At 39.2% G+C, this 16,803-nt stretch overlaps 1 protein-coding gene across 3 annotated transcripts in view; it reads right to left on the bottom strand.

Annotated features, from left to right (window-relative positions):
• LOC115238773 (zinc finger CCCH domain-containing protein 13) overlaps nucleotides 1–16,803 on the bottom strand; it is an 85,068-nt gene that overhangs the window by 16,278 nt on the left and 51,987 nt on the right. For all 3 annotated transcript variants that reach the window (XM_029812837.1, XM_029812838.1, XM_029812836.1), the window contains exon 5: nucleotides 368–429. In XM_029812837.1, coding sequence (XP_029668697.1) covers nucleotides 368–429 — 62 coding nt within the window. The remainder of the gene's footprint in view (nucleotides 1–367; nucleotides 430–16,803) is intronic.

The following is a 16,803-nucleotide window of genomic DNA, read 5'->3' on the forward strand; positions in this document are numbered from 1 at the left end:
AAAAAAAAAAAAAAAAATCGCGATAAATAAAGATATTACTTACATTACTATGTTGTAATAAGAGATTGTTTATATTAAAATCTTAATATTCGGCGTCACTAGAGAGATGTTATTAAAACAAAAATAGAGTAAGAAGAAAATTTTTCTCGTTATAGGCACATTTTTTAACAAAACTTTAAATATATATATCAAACAATAAATTCTATATTTATAATAGAAAATTTTACGAGAATTGACTAGAGTCAATTAAAGAAAAGAAACTAAAAAAAAAAATAATTTTTAAATCGTCAGTCTTTAAAAAATGTCTCATTCTTAAAAAAAAAAAACATATCTTTCCTATTGTATCAAACTATTAATATATACTTACAATGTTCATCTCCTGATCCTGGATTTCCTTGTATACCTCGACGATTCTCATCAGCGCGAAACCTGCAACGTAAAAAGCAGGCCTCGATCAGACCCCGATCGTTCTCGTAGGACTCCTCTCGCGGGTTCGAACGACCAGAACTTTAGTCCTGAATTATTCAGACGCGGTTTGGCGTCGCCGATACTTTAATCCAGCATAGAGCGGAGGGTAGGGGCAAAAGTGGAGAACAAGGGTAAGCGGGGCGAGAACCATGATAGCTTAAAGCGGCGCGTTACGATGCCTGTGGTCGCCCGGCTCGAGTGACTTTCCTACCGAAAGCTCGCGGAAAGCTCGCAACGAAAAACAAAGTTACCACGGAGAGGGGAAACTTTTCCCATGGAAACGTTTCCCGTTTCCCGTTTCCCGCCACCCTCTCCCCCCCTCTTTCAATCCACCGCTCAAATGGATCTCTATTCCTTTTGTTTTTCCTGCAAACGAGATGTGGATTCTATGTTGGCATAAACTTGAACAAAGATCGATGAAAACAAACACTTGTAAAATAATAAAAGAAATTGCATATCAAGAGATACTATGTATATATAAATACATGTTGAATAATTTTTCCCTCTCGTATTTTTACATCGCCTCCTTTCTCGTATAGATGAAAGAGGAAATATATCGTTTTTTTTTTAACGCGTATGAATTTTCCTTACGTTTGCACGATTTCCGCCGTTACGGAAAGAGCCTGCCTTGATGTAGCGTGAAAAGATATCGGCACGGGCCACGGGCGGCGGCTACGGCTCCTAGGTCACGCGCGACAAATATCGCCCACGCGATAACGCACGTGACGGTGGATACCAACGTCGAGCTACCGCTATATCTCGTATATTTCTCCTCTACTCTACGAAGCGCGATATCCGCGCGCTGCGCAATTTTTACTATCCGCGTGTGCCGCGAATTTTACATTTTATCGAGCGAGAACCCGATATCTCGGATATATACCTTTGGCAGATGTATTAGTCATTTGAACGTTACGTGTGCGTACCGTTGTTCGCGAGTTCCGCGAAAAGCGCGAAAATGCCGCATTTTTATGCGTTTTTCGCGCGTTCCTTCAAATATCCGACAAATAAACTCGTATCCCAACTCGCGAGTTTCAAAGAGATAGATTTTGTCGCAACTACAATCAATTTTTTATAACTTTAAATATTTCATATATTAAATTAATTTTTAACTTTATTTTAATTAATATCTATAATCTGTAATTAAAACACACATTTCTTACGCAGATGTATATTAAAGTCTTTTGTACGTAAAAAATGTTCAGGGCTTTTTCAGGCGAATTCACAAAAGTCACGAATATCGTACTTTATTACACATCTAACGATAATAAATTTCACGGATATAATAGTCCTGGAGGGAAGTTTATCCGTTCCAGAGATTTTATCGATTTCCCACCAATCTTCCTATTCTGAATTTCGCATTTGTTTAAAACCCGATGATCTCAAAGAGCATAAATTTTTGATAGCCAGTGGTGTCCGGTGGAATTTTAGTATCTTGGCGAGGTAAAATTTCCTCCATCTTTTCCTCCTTGCCTCCGGCGAACGGAAACGAAGGACGGGGTCACGTGCAGCTGCAACGACAGCTATTACACGCTTCTTAAATGAAAGGCTAAGAGATAGTAGTAGACAACGGTAGATAAGAGGCGCACCTCAGCAACGTCCTCTGTCGTATTTCACAACCGTACAATATCGTAATCCTCCGCCACGCGAGAAACTCCGTGCCCGAGAGCCCGGGCAAAAGCTCCGTTTATACCTACTAGTCTGGATATATACATATGTATATAGGGTAGCCCCGGAAGAAAATACCGCCGCGGAAAAGCTTACGCATCCGCAAGGATCCGCGCTATATAAATGTCGGATCCGTGTCGGATTTTAAACGCGCCGCACATCTTCGACAATTTTTCATAGATTTCGCGAACAGCGGAAAATCTCTTTTCTCCAACTCTCGATCAATCTTGAAATGTATAGCATTTTTCGGATACGGCACGGATTCCACGGCTCCAATTCATGGATTCGTAAATATCGTCCACAAGTGTGATGGTCTGTAAAAAAGAATTTACAAACAATTTACAGACGCTATTTTTACATTTCCGGCCAAGGATCCATCCGTGCTCTAATTTCTACGAAATATCATATATGTATATCGTCGACATGTTTTCGCGTAATAAAAAGAAAAAAAAAAGTAGACGCGCGCAATTCCGTACGGAAATATCGCGTCCAAACTGTCGGAGGCTTTTCCGCGTGACTTCACCTTTACCTCTCGGTTATCGACTACCCCCTCGGCGGATTTTCCGCGCCTACCGTGGATCCGTTGTTCCTGCTTAAACCTCTATACGACGAGCATTAGCCGAAGCCGCACGCTTATAGGGAAGGGGAGAGCTTAAAGCCCCGCAAGCCTAGTTACGCCTCGTTACATCTCGCCGTATACCCATCTCCCCCAACCCCCTGCGATACGAGATACCAAACAACGGATGTCGCGATAGAAACACGGTTAGATGATATTCAAATATCGCGATGAGGTAACTCGAGACTTTACACGCTTCTCACGAAGAAAAGCAAAGAAATAAATACGCAAATTTACTACTAGAAAAAGACAATTGCCAAGCAAGTATTTTTTGTTTCCGCTAAATTATTATACGAGATAAAAGTTTGTATGAAATGGCTATAAAACGAGAAAAGGGCATCCCTGTTTTTTTTCAGAATTATTGTACCAGGAGAGAGGGGGAGAGAGAGAGAGAGAGAGAGAGAGAGTTTTGATTAAAAAATTATAACTGTTAGAAATTAATAAATAGAGTTTGCAAAAATATTGCGAGGCAAATATTCCATCGTTTTCTAAATATTGATTCATCTCGATTTTGAAAATAAAAATATCAGAAATTTATTCAATACCCGTTATATCGTACACATTGTTATCACATATTGGCATTCGACTAGACGGATTTTGATAAAGTAGGAAGCTAGTAATCGAAGATAGTAAGATAATACGATATGCATCTTAGATAGTAACCGAAGAATGTCTCAACGAGTTCTCTCGTCATGTAACGCGATCGCATTAAGGCGAACCATTTACAACCGTTCGATACGAAACGACCTACGACGTGTAGGGGGAGACCGAGCCCCTTTCACCGCTCTCTCAACGTTAATGCATCCAACCGGCTATGATAGGGCGAAACGGGACTCGTGTGCGAAATTTCTCTCTAGTTACACAATGGGAAGCCTCGCCTTACAAGTGTAAACGGGAGCCAGCGATGCTTGGAATACTGCGGAAGCTGCGAAGCTTCCTCTCGTGCGAAGCACGTATATGTACATGTAAGTACATGCGAATGTGCAAAAGTCTTTTCAGAACGTAGACGCCTTTAGACGTCGCCCTTCTCGGTCGCTTTTAAATATTCCTTCGGAGTAAAAGGGGAAAATTTTCCAAATATTCCTGTACCATGTCATTAAAATCTGCCAGTTGGTTATATTATCAACCGGTTTATTAAAAAAATATTAGTCGCTTGTTGTACAATATAGAGTATCTCGTGATTGAAAAGGTAAAATGATTCTTCTATAAGAAAATAAGGCAAAAACGTTCAATAATATATATGTATATTTTTTTTTTTTTATATTAAAACTTGAGAAAAAGAGACTGAGACGTTAGAGACTGAGAGAGTGTAATAAGCAGCGTACAAAACGTCGGCGTCGGAGAGGTACCTTCGATCGCCGAGTCAAACGGAATGTACGATTTTGCAGGGGTTCGTTTCGGAGTTGCGGACGCTAATATTGAATCAACGGAAAGTAAACACAGGTTTTCCATTTCGATTCGTCGGGGTTACCGAGTCGGATTCACAATTGAACGCGATATTTACGGCCGATTTGCGAATACGTCCTAGAAATTCGACGTTCGCAAACTCGAAAATCTTCTGTCGCTCGCTACAAAAATATAACAATATATTTCTCGAAACAAGCTGATAAAATATCTTTCACGAGAAAGAATGTTTGATACGTATATGTGTATGATTTTCCAAGTTTCCAAGTCCACCAATTATTTAAATTTATTACATTATCACAAAATGTATGGATTTATTTAATTAAATAATGTAACTCGATGACGATTACTCAATTATTTCAACTATTAATAAATCTAAAGTAATCAGATTCAAATAACCAGAAGCAAATAATAAATAATAGACGACTAAGGTGGACAAGGTGGAAGAATGTTTGATTTTTGACGCAGCTATACTTTCGCGATTTCTGCTCTGATAAAACTTTATTATTATTCGCGGTATTATCGGCATGGAGCAACTAATTAATCGAAACGAGGACGTAACCGAGATAATGAAATTAATTAACTTTCGATTATTTTAGGCGGCGATTGAATCACGCCGCTTAAAATTGCCGCCTCTGTTCGGCATTTTACGGCCAGTTTGTTTATCAAACTGCGTTAAACAGTATTTGTTATTAATCGCATACGCGACTAAAGGACGCTTTCCACCTTGCGGTCAATAAATTTTCGAAATAACAACAATCGCGACCGATGTTTAGTGCATGTCCCATGTACGATTATAAAGCGGATTAAATCGAACAGGATTATCGTATGGCGCGTATGTTGTTAATTAACGATAGCATCATTAACGCGTAAAAAGTTGAAACGATAATGGATTCTTATTATATCCACGCGTCTCGATTCCACAAATAGAACGTAGTTGTACGTTATTTGTAATTTGCGTCAATTTATGCAAATCCGCTTATTCCTGCAAAACGGCACGATTCGATAATTTATCATTCCGATCCCGATCTCGATGCGCCGATTGAATCAAAGTTACGGAAACTCAAAGTGTCGAAGCAAATTTCGTTTTAACTTTTCCGTGGAGATTCGATGAACAACTGCGACAATTACTTTGCAATATTTTATTTTTTAGCATTAAATGTTGACATTCATTAAAAAATAATTGCATAATCAATTGAAGAGTATATTTATAAATTATCAATCCCTCGATGTTAAAATCCATTATCGCACAATTGCTCGTAAGCTTTAAAATATTGTATAAATCAACTGTGACGCACCTTGTTTGGTGAATAAATGAAGAAAATTCTTTGCGATTCGTATATATATATATATCATGAATTTTCGAATATCTCGAAACGTTTGGCGGTAATATTCATTTGATTTAGAAAAATTGGATCCGAACGTCGTTTGCGGTAAAACTAGTTTCTGAAATACTTTGTGCGATCGTAACACGCTTATGGCCGTCTATACGCAGGCATATATGCAGGCAATAAATTTCGCCTATTCGAAAGTGCGCCATAATTTCCTCGTCCGCTTACGTTCACATGATACGACATTATTGCTGCAAAATGGCAAAATATTGTAAAAAGAATGCAGCGTTGCAAAATCAATTCTGTCGACGTGAGACATTGGTAAAATATTTAAAGATTCAAAAGTTAAGAAAAAAAGAATTTAAATAAAGATTCTTCAACAGCGAAAGAAATAACTTGAAAAGAGAATCGAGAGAGGGATTATTCTTAAGAAACTAAAGAATTAAAAAAATATATATTTTTGGAAAAAATTTATATTTTTTCATCTTTGAATCTTTTAAGATCTCGAGACACATTAATATTTTACTTTATTGCAGATTATTCGAATCTTTAATTAATTTCTTGTAACTTCGAATCGTTATCCGTTTCGACCATCGAATTCTCATCAAAATTATCTAACGCAATGTCCCTTAACCGGTAATAATCCGCCGGTAATGTAATTCGATCACGCGACGGCCAAATCCCACGTTAATTAGTTCGAGACGGCCGAGCCAGCTGAAAACTGTTTGTCTTGGCCTTTCTTGCTGGGCCGGGTCAGAATGTTGTCCCAGCCTAACCCCATCCGGAATCCCTTCCTTCCGCCTCGGGGGTTCCATCCCTTCTCTCTCTCTCTCTCTTCCGTCTCCTCTCGTTAAACTCTGTAGAACGAGATGCTCGAATCAGTTAAGGCAGAGGGGATGCAACCACTCCTGGCTAAACCGAGCGTACTCCAATTTGTCTTAATTTTTTGCGCGTACCGCTGACACCTCCAATTATTTCCCAGTTATTTTTCCAAAGCACGCCGGGGATACGAGTAGGAATATATAAAGTATTTCGTGACAAGACGAATATAAAAAGAATCAAGAAAGAAATAACTGTCAAATACAAAATCGAAAATTAGAAAAAGAAAGAAATCAGGCTAATAAGAGAATCTAAATTGTCTCCGAATTCATAAAATCGCTGAAAAAAGATTAATTATGATAACAGAATTTTATGTCGGATAAATGATTTTAACTAAACAATTTTGTTTCGTCAAAATATTAAAGTCTCTTCAATAAATAAATTATTTTAAAAATGTTAGGAAATACGTATACATATATATTTCCTGTTATTTCTTTATAATTTATTTATAGAGAACTTTTAATTTATTTATAGAGAATTTTTATTCAACACAATCTCTAAATATTCAAACTTTTATTACAGTCCGGATTAAAAATTCTATTGTATCCGCACAATTTCAAAGATCCAGATAGCAAATTATTAGCACTATTTTCGATTAATGTTCAAATTAGATTGCTCGTTTGAATTATCGTGGTTTCGCGTAATCTTTTCGATTCTCGTAATACTTTTTTTTTTCTCCAGAAGCAGGAGGGATCAGATCACGTCCTTTGATCGGATGAGCGTCAAAGGACACGCAAAATATGTTGCAAGATGGCAGCGACTGTCTTGAAGTCAGTGAAATCGAGCCACGGGGTGGTTTCGGTATTCGAAAAGAGTAACGACTCGTGTCAAGGGAGTCGGCTAAAGGGTGGGGAAGAAGAGAGCGAGACACAAGGTGGATTCGGGGGGATATTCGCAAGATAGAGCTGTCAAGAAGAGAGATGAAGGAGACGCGTGCCGGTTCTCCCTCTCTTCTACATTTTCCTGTTTCGTTATTCTGGAGATGATACCAAGTATGTCGGAGATGAACGCTACCCGAATTTGATCTCATCAATTCTTAAAATATAAATATGTATATATCCCCCTCGCCCCCTCACCGCCCTACTCCTGAAAATCGAAAGAAACATATATACACGTACAATTCTTTTTATAAAATTACAACAATTTTTATCTCTTTGTAAATTAGAGATTGCAAATTTCGATCGAAGTAACTTTGCCACGCTAGTTTATTTTTTCGTTTCTCACAGACTTTTTAGTTGCATTCAGCGCCTCGAATAAACAAACGATCTCCTTTTTCTCGTCGCTGAAAGATCCCTCGGGAGAAAGGAGAGAGGAATGGGGACGGTATATCGCGGATTACAAGCGAAACCATCCGCTCGCTGATAAAAACGTCCGCGGCGCAGCGGCAGCGGCAGCAGCGAGAAAAGCTTACTTTCCGAAACGAGATAGAAGCGTGGTATGGTGGTGACGAAGAGAGGAAAGAGAGGGTAGAGAGCGGTGGTAAGAAGGTGAGTCGCGCTTCGGAATTTAATCTAAAGTAGAATCGCACTCCCCCGAGTAAAGCTCGCTTACACTTTATTTTATTTCGCTTTATACGTTCTCGCGTGCTTCCAAGGCAGCGCGTGCCTCGTCGCTGTTACGTTTCGCAAATCCTTAACGCTTCGCGAACCCTCCCGAGTTTCATCTCCGAAAACCATCTCGTGTTTATTCGCAAGGATCAGAGTGTGGATTTTTCAATCCAACATAGTTTTTAATTAAAGTTACGAGTGCGAAACAATGTTTATTAAAACTATGTATGTTTGGAATTTAATACTTGAAACTTTATATCCGCAAAAAATGTTCAACTTTTCTCCGACATTAGAAAAAGTCCCGCTGATGTCATCAATTTTTAAAATATATCGCATGTCATTTTTTCTCTCTCTCTCTCTTTTTTTTCATATTTTCTGTATTCTTTAAAATTCTCATGTAAAGTTTTATTCTACTTGAGATCGCAAACAAGATTAGATTTTGAAATATTTAAAAAATATTGTATTAAAGAAATAATGGCGAAAAAATGCAAAACCCATAATCAAAAACACGCAATCGTATTATTGCAATTTTCGAAATTTGCGAAATTCTGTCGGCGAGGAATTTTCACTGGAAGGTTTCGTATCCGAAGCAAATAAATCTTTTTCCAGAAAAGAACAAGACGATAGCGGGTCGGGTTATAAGATCGATCGATCGTCAAAGTGCGGAGACGTGTACGTCGTCCCGAATATTCTCGCGTGAATAGTCGTTTCCTCGTGAGCATCTCCAAAGGTTGAAAGAATCTTTACAAGAGGATTAAGCAGGACGAGTGAACCGCAAGTTTTTTGCTGAAATGTAAAAAAGTCTGACTATTCTCTTGACTTATACATTTTTTTTTATAATAAGAGTTTTTTTTAATTACACCATTTTTTAGGTAGGTAGATAGATAGGTAGAAAAGTCTGGCTGATTTCCATCGTGCAAACATCAATCTTCGACACCGCTTTAAAGCGAAATCAAATGCAATTGGAATATTATTGGCAGCGCACACTCGTTTCGCAGTGCGAATTAAACTAAGTCCGATTAAAACGCGAGGTTCGCACCACGGCGGAAATGACACGACCGTTTCGCGAATAGAAATTTGCTCCCGGCGCGCGTAATTACGTCCCTCAATACTTGAAACCTAGCGCCGAATTCCGACAATGGCCAGTTTGATAAAGACTCAAAGTTTCGTAAGAATCCGTAATACGAAAGATGTACATTGTAACGATTCGAGAGATCCAAATTGAGAGTTGTACATATTGAAAATTTCAAATATTTAAAGTTTCAAGATTACAAATTGTCGTAGATTTAAAGTTGTAAAACATGAAAATTTAAAATTTTTAAGTACACTCATACGTACACCGACGCATACATACATATCATACATACATATATATTGTACTATGTACTATATAAAGAGTTGTATAAAAAATTAAATTTATACACATTAAATATAAATATATATATTTACTTATTAACCTATCGACTTTAAGAGAATCGTGATAATCTGTGATATCAATCGCTAAATATTAATCTCGCGCACAAATCGTACGCTAGAAAAATAAAACGTAAAATTGAACACGACTACTTAAATATTCAACATATAGGTTGTGCTATCGCGAATCCAAAGACCCCCTATTTGAGGCACAAAGGACTCGCGTCTATCCGGAATGAATAAAGACGTCGGGCTTTCACGGGAACGAGCGAAAACAGTCGTAATTGGCCTCTCGGCTTCGAATAAATGCGTCTAGGGAGAGAGAGAGAGAGAGAGAGAGAGAGAGAGAGAGAGAGGCGGGAGGGCAAAGTGGTGAATCCGGGCGAATCCGGCGAATCGCTAAATTAAATGACATCCTTTTATTACGCGTCTCGTTTCTTCCCTTCGTTCCCCGCCCTTCTCCCAGTTTCCGCGTCTTTCCGTTCCTCGCTTTAAGCGAGCTCGTAACTCCCGTCGTTAGGTCTTCAGCTCGGCTTGGCACCGTCATGCAAATACGAAACAATTTAATAACGCCACCGAGATATCGCGTGCACCATTACAAGATAAATATCCCGTTGCAGCGCAGCATCCGTCGCTCGCGACGACGGTATTTACGCAACAAGTCCCATCATTCTTCGTCTTTCCAATTAGGCAAGTGCAATTTATTTCGGCCATCGCGAAGCTGTGAGACTAGAACTTTTCGCGAGTCGAGACTCGATATTAACCGCTACGAATTTGCGAAAGGTACGATTTTAAATACAGACGACACGTGTGTTACAACTTGCCTGAATAATAACATCAATCCGTACTTGTGCGCGCATAAGAGTATAATATAGTATTACTAAGGATGCGCATCTTTAAGGATTTGAAGGATTTTTACAATTTATTTAGAATTCAAAATTTTAGAAATTCGTCCGAAATGATTTCGGAAAATAAAATAAAAACTAAAGTTCCAAGAGAAAAGGAGGTGGAAAGTGTTAAAATCTTCCAAGTCTCTCCCAAGAGTCTTTTAAAATTCTCGAGCTTTAAAGTACCATTTGCATTTTTAAGTCGCATTTTAAACGTAAAGCGGAAAAAGTGCGCGTCGGCGAGTCTCATCGTCAGCACGGAGTTGCGAAACAAAAGGGGTCCCGTGGTCCCGAGGTCCCGAGATCCCGACCCACTCCTCTCCAGTTTGCCAGTTTGCCAGTTTGCCCGGGTCGCAACTGCATCGCGTAGATATAAAGCGGGATAGAGGGGAGGGAAATCTTTGGTTGCATTTCCATTTCAAATGCGCTGATACGAGCGCCCTGATGCTAGCTAGCTCGCATCTTCGCGCCGGGCTTACGAAACACGGTGCAATCTCGCGTAATGAAACGCGCCGCGGAGAGAACACTCGCACACCGGATGCACACTCGGCACGCATTTACGAAGGGTGGCAAAGACACTTCCGGTTTTCATTACAGCTCGAGACCGAGACTCTTGTTCTCCCAAAGGAAAGGCTTTAACTTCTTCCGGCATAATTTTGCAAATTTCGAGTAACGAATATGTATTGAGAAATTTTCTCTCTCTCCCTCTCTCTCTCTTTTCTTTCTCGACTGAATCGTACATGACATTCATTGTGCGAAGAAATGTAAATAAATTTTTTGCCACGCAGACTACAATACGCAAGTCGAAAATCTATGTATATAGGAAAGCATAATCTTCTCTTAAATATTCGTCGACGACAAATAATTTTTTCAAAACACAGATATGAGATTTATCGCGGACAAGTTGCGAATTAGATTCTAGATTTACCAAATAGTTTTCCATATTTATTTAAACTTGAGGGTTTTATAGATTTGTTGAACGTGTTGAATCCCTGTCAAATGTCAAAGTTGTTCGACAAGACAAATTCAAAATGTGTACATTCATTTTGGCATCTATATTAATTCCGCACTTTTTAATTGAATTGCTCATTATCGTTATTAAATTTATTCGAAAACGATGTTTTTTACGCGCTCATCAATTTCGAGACACCATGCATAATATATTTCATTCATGCGGAAGCTGTTACAACTTGTAACAAGTTTTGCGCACGAATGTATCGCGTGAAATGCGTAACGGTTATTTTATTAATTATAATAAATATAAGAAGAGAGCGAATCACGTTCACCCCATTCCGTTTTGCACAAATTATTAAGAACGCAAACTATCCAGACGGTATATCGCGTTATTATACGAGTTGCGATAAAGAATTTGCTACGTTATTACAAGAGTCTCTTGTAGAAATATATCATTATTATTCTTCTTGCGGAGGAGAGAGCCACGTTGTACGAGTTTCGCGCGAGTATTGTTATTACGTAACTTGTTACAAGTTGTTAAGATCGTAACGAGCCATTCGTCATCCCTTCTCCTTTCGCGCGAGTAGAGCGATCGAAGCAAACTTTGCCTCCCCGTTAATATTCAAAGCGTTTCAAAATTATTGGAGAATAAGAAACACGCGCGATTGATTATCGATGCATGAAAAATCATGGGTCAAAGATTCCATCCTTATAAATCACTCTCATACAAGAAACGATAAGAATCTGCCGCAACTTTTACAAAATACAAACTTGTACACACGATAACGCGATATACCCGTGATACTCTATACTATATTTCCGATTCGCGCGATCCTTTCTAACGCTCTCTTATCGCGCGACGGGGCGTTAACAAAAGCACTCGTTAAAATGATTAACGACCATGAGATTGCATTGAGGGGAGGGGAAGAGGAAGGAAGACCGCGCGATACAACCGCGAACGCCATTACGGGGCTTTATTAATTGCCATCGTCGCGTAATTTGCCCGCTTGCGCTCACGCTCGCGAAAGGGACGGGAACTTGGTCGATCGCGCGTTCTACCTACTTAATTGCTGCTTTCATTAGGACCGTCATGTCACGTTCTTTCAACGAGGCTGCCGTTCGACACTACAGCGAGATTGCGCCCCGGTGATTTATGGTGGAGAGATCGGATTTCAACCCTTTCGCCGCGCTCTACATGTACTTTAAAAAATTATACGAGGAAAAAAATATCCCTCTTCTCTCTTTCTCTTTCTTCAATTCAACATTTTTTAGCCCCTTTCCACTTTGAATACTTAATAAGATGACGACTTTTAATAACGACTACACAGACACGTATTTTTTTTTTTCGAGACGGAAATAAAATTCGGTCCAATGACGAAAAAGAAAGAGAAGCGGAGAGGAAGGAGAAGGAGCAGCTTCGAGATGCTCGAAGCGCTAACGATTCGAGTTTCAGACTCGGAATTTCGGAGCGTCGTAACTTTGTCGGGTGTAACTGCGAGCGCGTCTGCGGCAAAGTGGCCATTTTCCGCAAAACCATGTTACGGGGAAGCCGGACGACGATTCAGAGGACGACGACCGCAACGGCAACGACGACGACGACGAAGAGTAAGCTGGCGCGCGTCTACGTGCAGTACACGTTCATCGCTCTATAAAAACCCACGTGCCGGCCCGAATAGCGCTCGTAGGCGACACGCGGTGGATCCCAAAGAGGAACATTAGAGAGATAGCGGAAAGAGAGAGAAAAAGGGACAGAATTCGCACGGGAACTGTACTTGTTTCGAGCAGTAGCGAAACGTGCTCAAATTTGAATATTTTTAAAGATAGAAGAAGCTCTTGAAAAGATTTAGAAAAAATACATGTACGAAAATTGCGGCAACAAAAAGTAAATGAAAAAAAAGAAGTAAGGAAAATGTTGCAAACTTACATTAGATAGTATATAGGGCAATACATGGAATTATAAATCGCAGAGTGAGCCATGAGGGAGGGAGAGAGAGAGAGAGAGATGGTCGAGTCGAGCAGCACTCGACAGCACTCGTTGCTCGCCAATTCTTCCATCCTGCAGCCTGCTGTACCCACCATGGCTTCAACCGCCCGCCTCTCTTCATTCCGCGACGCGTGTGTTTCCGACAACAAACAGATTGGCGGCGGATTGGGCGCATAGAATCCGGCCCAATAATCAAATGCAACAATAATTGCAACGTGGAACAAACGAGCCCGTTTGCGCGACTAGTGCAGAGGCGGGAGAAGGGCAAGAATTACAATTCCTTATCACACGCGGGGACAGTCTGGGCTATTCGTTATATCGTGCGACCAGACGCAATTAAGTGGGAGATAGCGCGTTTCCCGGTACTCGAGACCGAGTACCTCTCTCTCTTTCTCTTTCGAAGAGGACCGGTGAAACGTGCCAGCTGCAAGGAACAGTCCGATATCCTTCACGGCTCGTGCATTTCTCTCTCACCCTCTCCGACCGCTCGCTCTGCACGCTTCGCAGTGCGTAGACGCGCTCTGCTTTTGACGCGCCCGTCCGCCGTCCGCCCTCCGTCCTCCGTCCTCCGTCCTCCGTCCTCTGTCCTCTGTCCTCTGTCCTCTGTCCTCTGTCCTCTGTCCTCCGTTTCCACTGACTGTCGCGCTCTATCTCTATCTACTCGCGAGTTTCACTCGTTCCAATCCTTCCTATCGTCCGAGCATAGAGAGAGAGAGAGAGAGAGAGAGATACGCGCTGGATATTATTCGGAAAATTCAGGAAATAACATGCACTCATATTGTGTAAAGTAAAATTGTATGTATAAAGTGAGGAAATAATTATGCAAATTAATAATCTAAAAGTTACACACACATGTACACACGCACTGCGTAAACTACTTTTTATACAAATTATTAACAAATTTATCAAAGTATGATTTTGTATAAAATTAGTTATTTCAAATGTAAACTTTCCTTTTAACGCGCATTGTATGCGATAAAACGTCCAATACACACAACGTTCCTATAAATTATACTGCGCGCGGATTGTATTAGCTTTATATAGCTTTAAATGCGATATGGAATAATGATACTTATTGTTAGAGAAGAGCAAAATGCGTTTAATAATGCAGATAATTAGAAGCAATAAAGTCAGTTATATTGCGCACTCCAATTAATTACAGACATTTCGGTTCTCTCTCGTTTAAACTCTCATTCTCATTAATGTAAAATTATAACACGAGTAAGCATATGGAATGCGTAATAAGTCGTAGAAGCGGTCGCAAGCTGTAAACGATTATGCTCCTGCTGACGGAAATCCTTTCAAGTTCGTCGAGAGTAAAGTATAAAAAAAATCCAAAATTATCCATCGCTACGCTGTTTTCCCAAGGACAAAAGCACCTTTCACATTCCGTATGCTTATTTATATTATAATATATATAAACAATCTTATCGAGAAAATTTATATTCATCACAAACGTATTCATGCAATTATAAAAATTTTGCTTTAATTAATTCATACTGTTTTTAAACGATTATATTTTTAATTAATTTTCGTTAAATTATTTTCCTCACTTTTTCACGAAACAATTCCATATATGCAATATATGCTGTGGTGTCTATCTATCCGTCCTTCTTTGTATTTCCTCACCCTCATTCGCTTTCGTGAGAGTCCGACCGACACGTGGCACGTCCACTGCCAGCTGCGGCTGACCATACGCAGAGTCGCGCTACCGAGATCCTGACTATACACGAGGGACCACGGATTATATTGTGGTCGGAAAAAAATAAAACATATAGAGTAACAGTTTCGAGCAAAATTTATGTATCATTAAAAGCGAGAAGAATTTTCTTGAAAGAAGCGTAAACGCTCGCCATCTAAAAGAAATTGTAACGTTAAATGTAAATCATAAACAAACTTTATAATAATAAAATATAGAATAAAAATATATAAAATTAATTCAGTTAATAAATTAACTGAAAAGATCGAATCTTTGTTCGCAAAGTATATAATATAAGAAATATCCTGAAATGTATGCATAGTACAAGTATATATTTAGAAATTTCTGTCCCGCTCGTTGTCGCCAATTCCGGCGAATTTGCCGGCGAATTTACCGACAAGAAGGAAAGGATCGAGCGGGATCTCTTCCATCTCTTTTCATCGTCTCATCGGAAGGGGGAGAAACCTGGCTCGGGAGAAAGCGGTCGGGAAAGGAGCGGAGCGAGGAAAATCCGGGGTGACGATATTGGCAATTTCGCTGTCGCGTTTTCATTTCGCCCTGCGCTAACATTGTGAGCTACGAATTTTCGCGGCTCCCCTTCGCGACTGAATGGAAAGTTGGTAAAGGGAGGGAGAGGAGATAGCGAAAACAGATTTCTTCGTGCTTTCTCCAAGAATTTTCATCCATGTAATCGCGTAAAGGTCGACTCGGCGACTTTCCTCCGCCACAAATGCAGCAATTTTCTGCGAATAAAGATTTCCAAAGTTGCGCGCAAAAAAATTCGACGTAAAGTCTTTAGTATAATTTTCACACCAAAGAGATAAAACTTTAAATTATACTACTATGATAACTTTATATTTTAAACTTTAAGCGCGTAAAACAACATTCGCGATCTAAGAGATATAATATAATTATAATCTTAAATGTGTGTACAGTTAAATCAAGTGTCATTTTTAAACTACTTTTATATTTATCTTTTTTATCATGTATTATTAATTTTTTAAGTATAATTTAATTTAGATTAAATTTAACAAGTTTAATTTTATAATAGAGCTTATAAAATTTTATTTTTATATATTTCTTATAGACGTTTCATTATATCATATATATATAAACATGGTATTATGATAATAAGATATAAGATAAAAAATATATAAAATTAAACAATTATTAAATTAAATCGATCCACAATAAATTTATTTCATCTAAATATACTTTTCTCTGGGGGTGGAGGGGGGGGGGGTTCAAATAAATCGAGAACAGACACGTTCATTACAAAACGATTATAATACTCGAGACGTGCAAAGAGGATAAGAAAATGAGATGTTTGTTCAATTCGCTATTTGCAGAGCACTCCTTAGCGGTGCTCTCAGAGAAAGCCAAGACTTCCGGCATGGAATTAAAGTTGCAGGAATGAGCGTAAAGCAAAGCCGGATACATCTACCGTGGAATAGACTGCGAGTGTTTTGACGTATAATCGACGTCAAAACGATCCAAATACTTTTTATTTCGTAAATGATTTTTACGCATGCTCTACAACGGCCAGAAATCGTGCCTTTCAACTCTTGTACGAATTAGAATATACATGGAGAAGAAAAATAGTATTATTAAAATTTTTTATATTAAATGTACCGACGTGTTCAAAATCATTATATTAACACGATCGGAAAAGCGTGAAAAACGCTGCCATAAAAAGTGTGCTCGCAAAATTCAACAAATTGCGCGAGATCGCGCGTTAAGCGATGCCGATAATTTGGATGTCCGTAATTTAACGCAATTATGCGTGATATCACCTCTCTTTCTTTTTCACAGGGTGAATATAGGCAGAATTTAGGAGCGGATTTCGGCCGTTTACCCACCGCCCTTCTTTCTCGTTTCACGGTAATGCGAACGCGCGTTAATTCACATTTGTTATATTATTGTTAAAGTTGCGTTTATACATACATACATATATAT

This window comes from Formica exsecta, unplaced genomic scaffold, assembly GCF_003651465.1.
Source record: "Formica exsecta isolate Colony F162 unplaced genomic scaffold, ASM365146v1 scaffold36, whole genome shotgun sequence".
NCBI lineage: Eukaryota > Metazoa > Arthropoda > Insecta > Hymenoptera > Formicidae > Formica > Formica exsecta.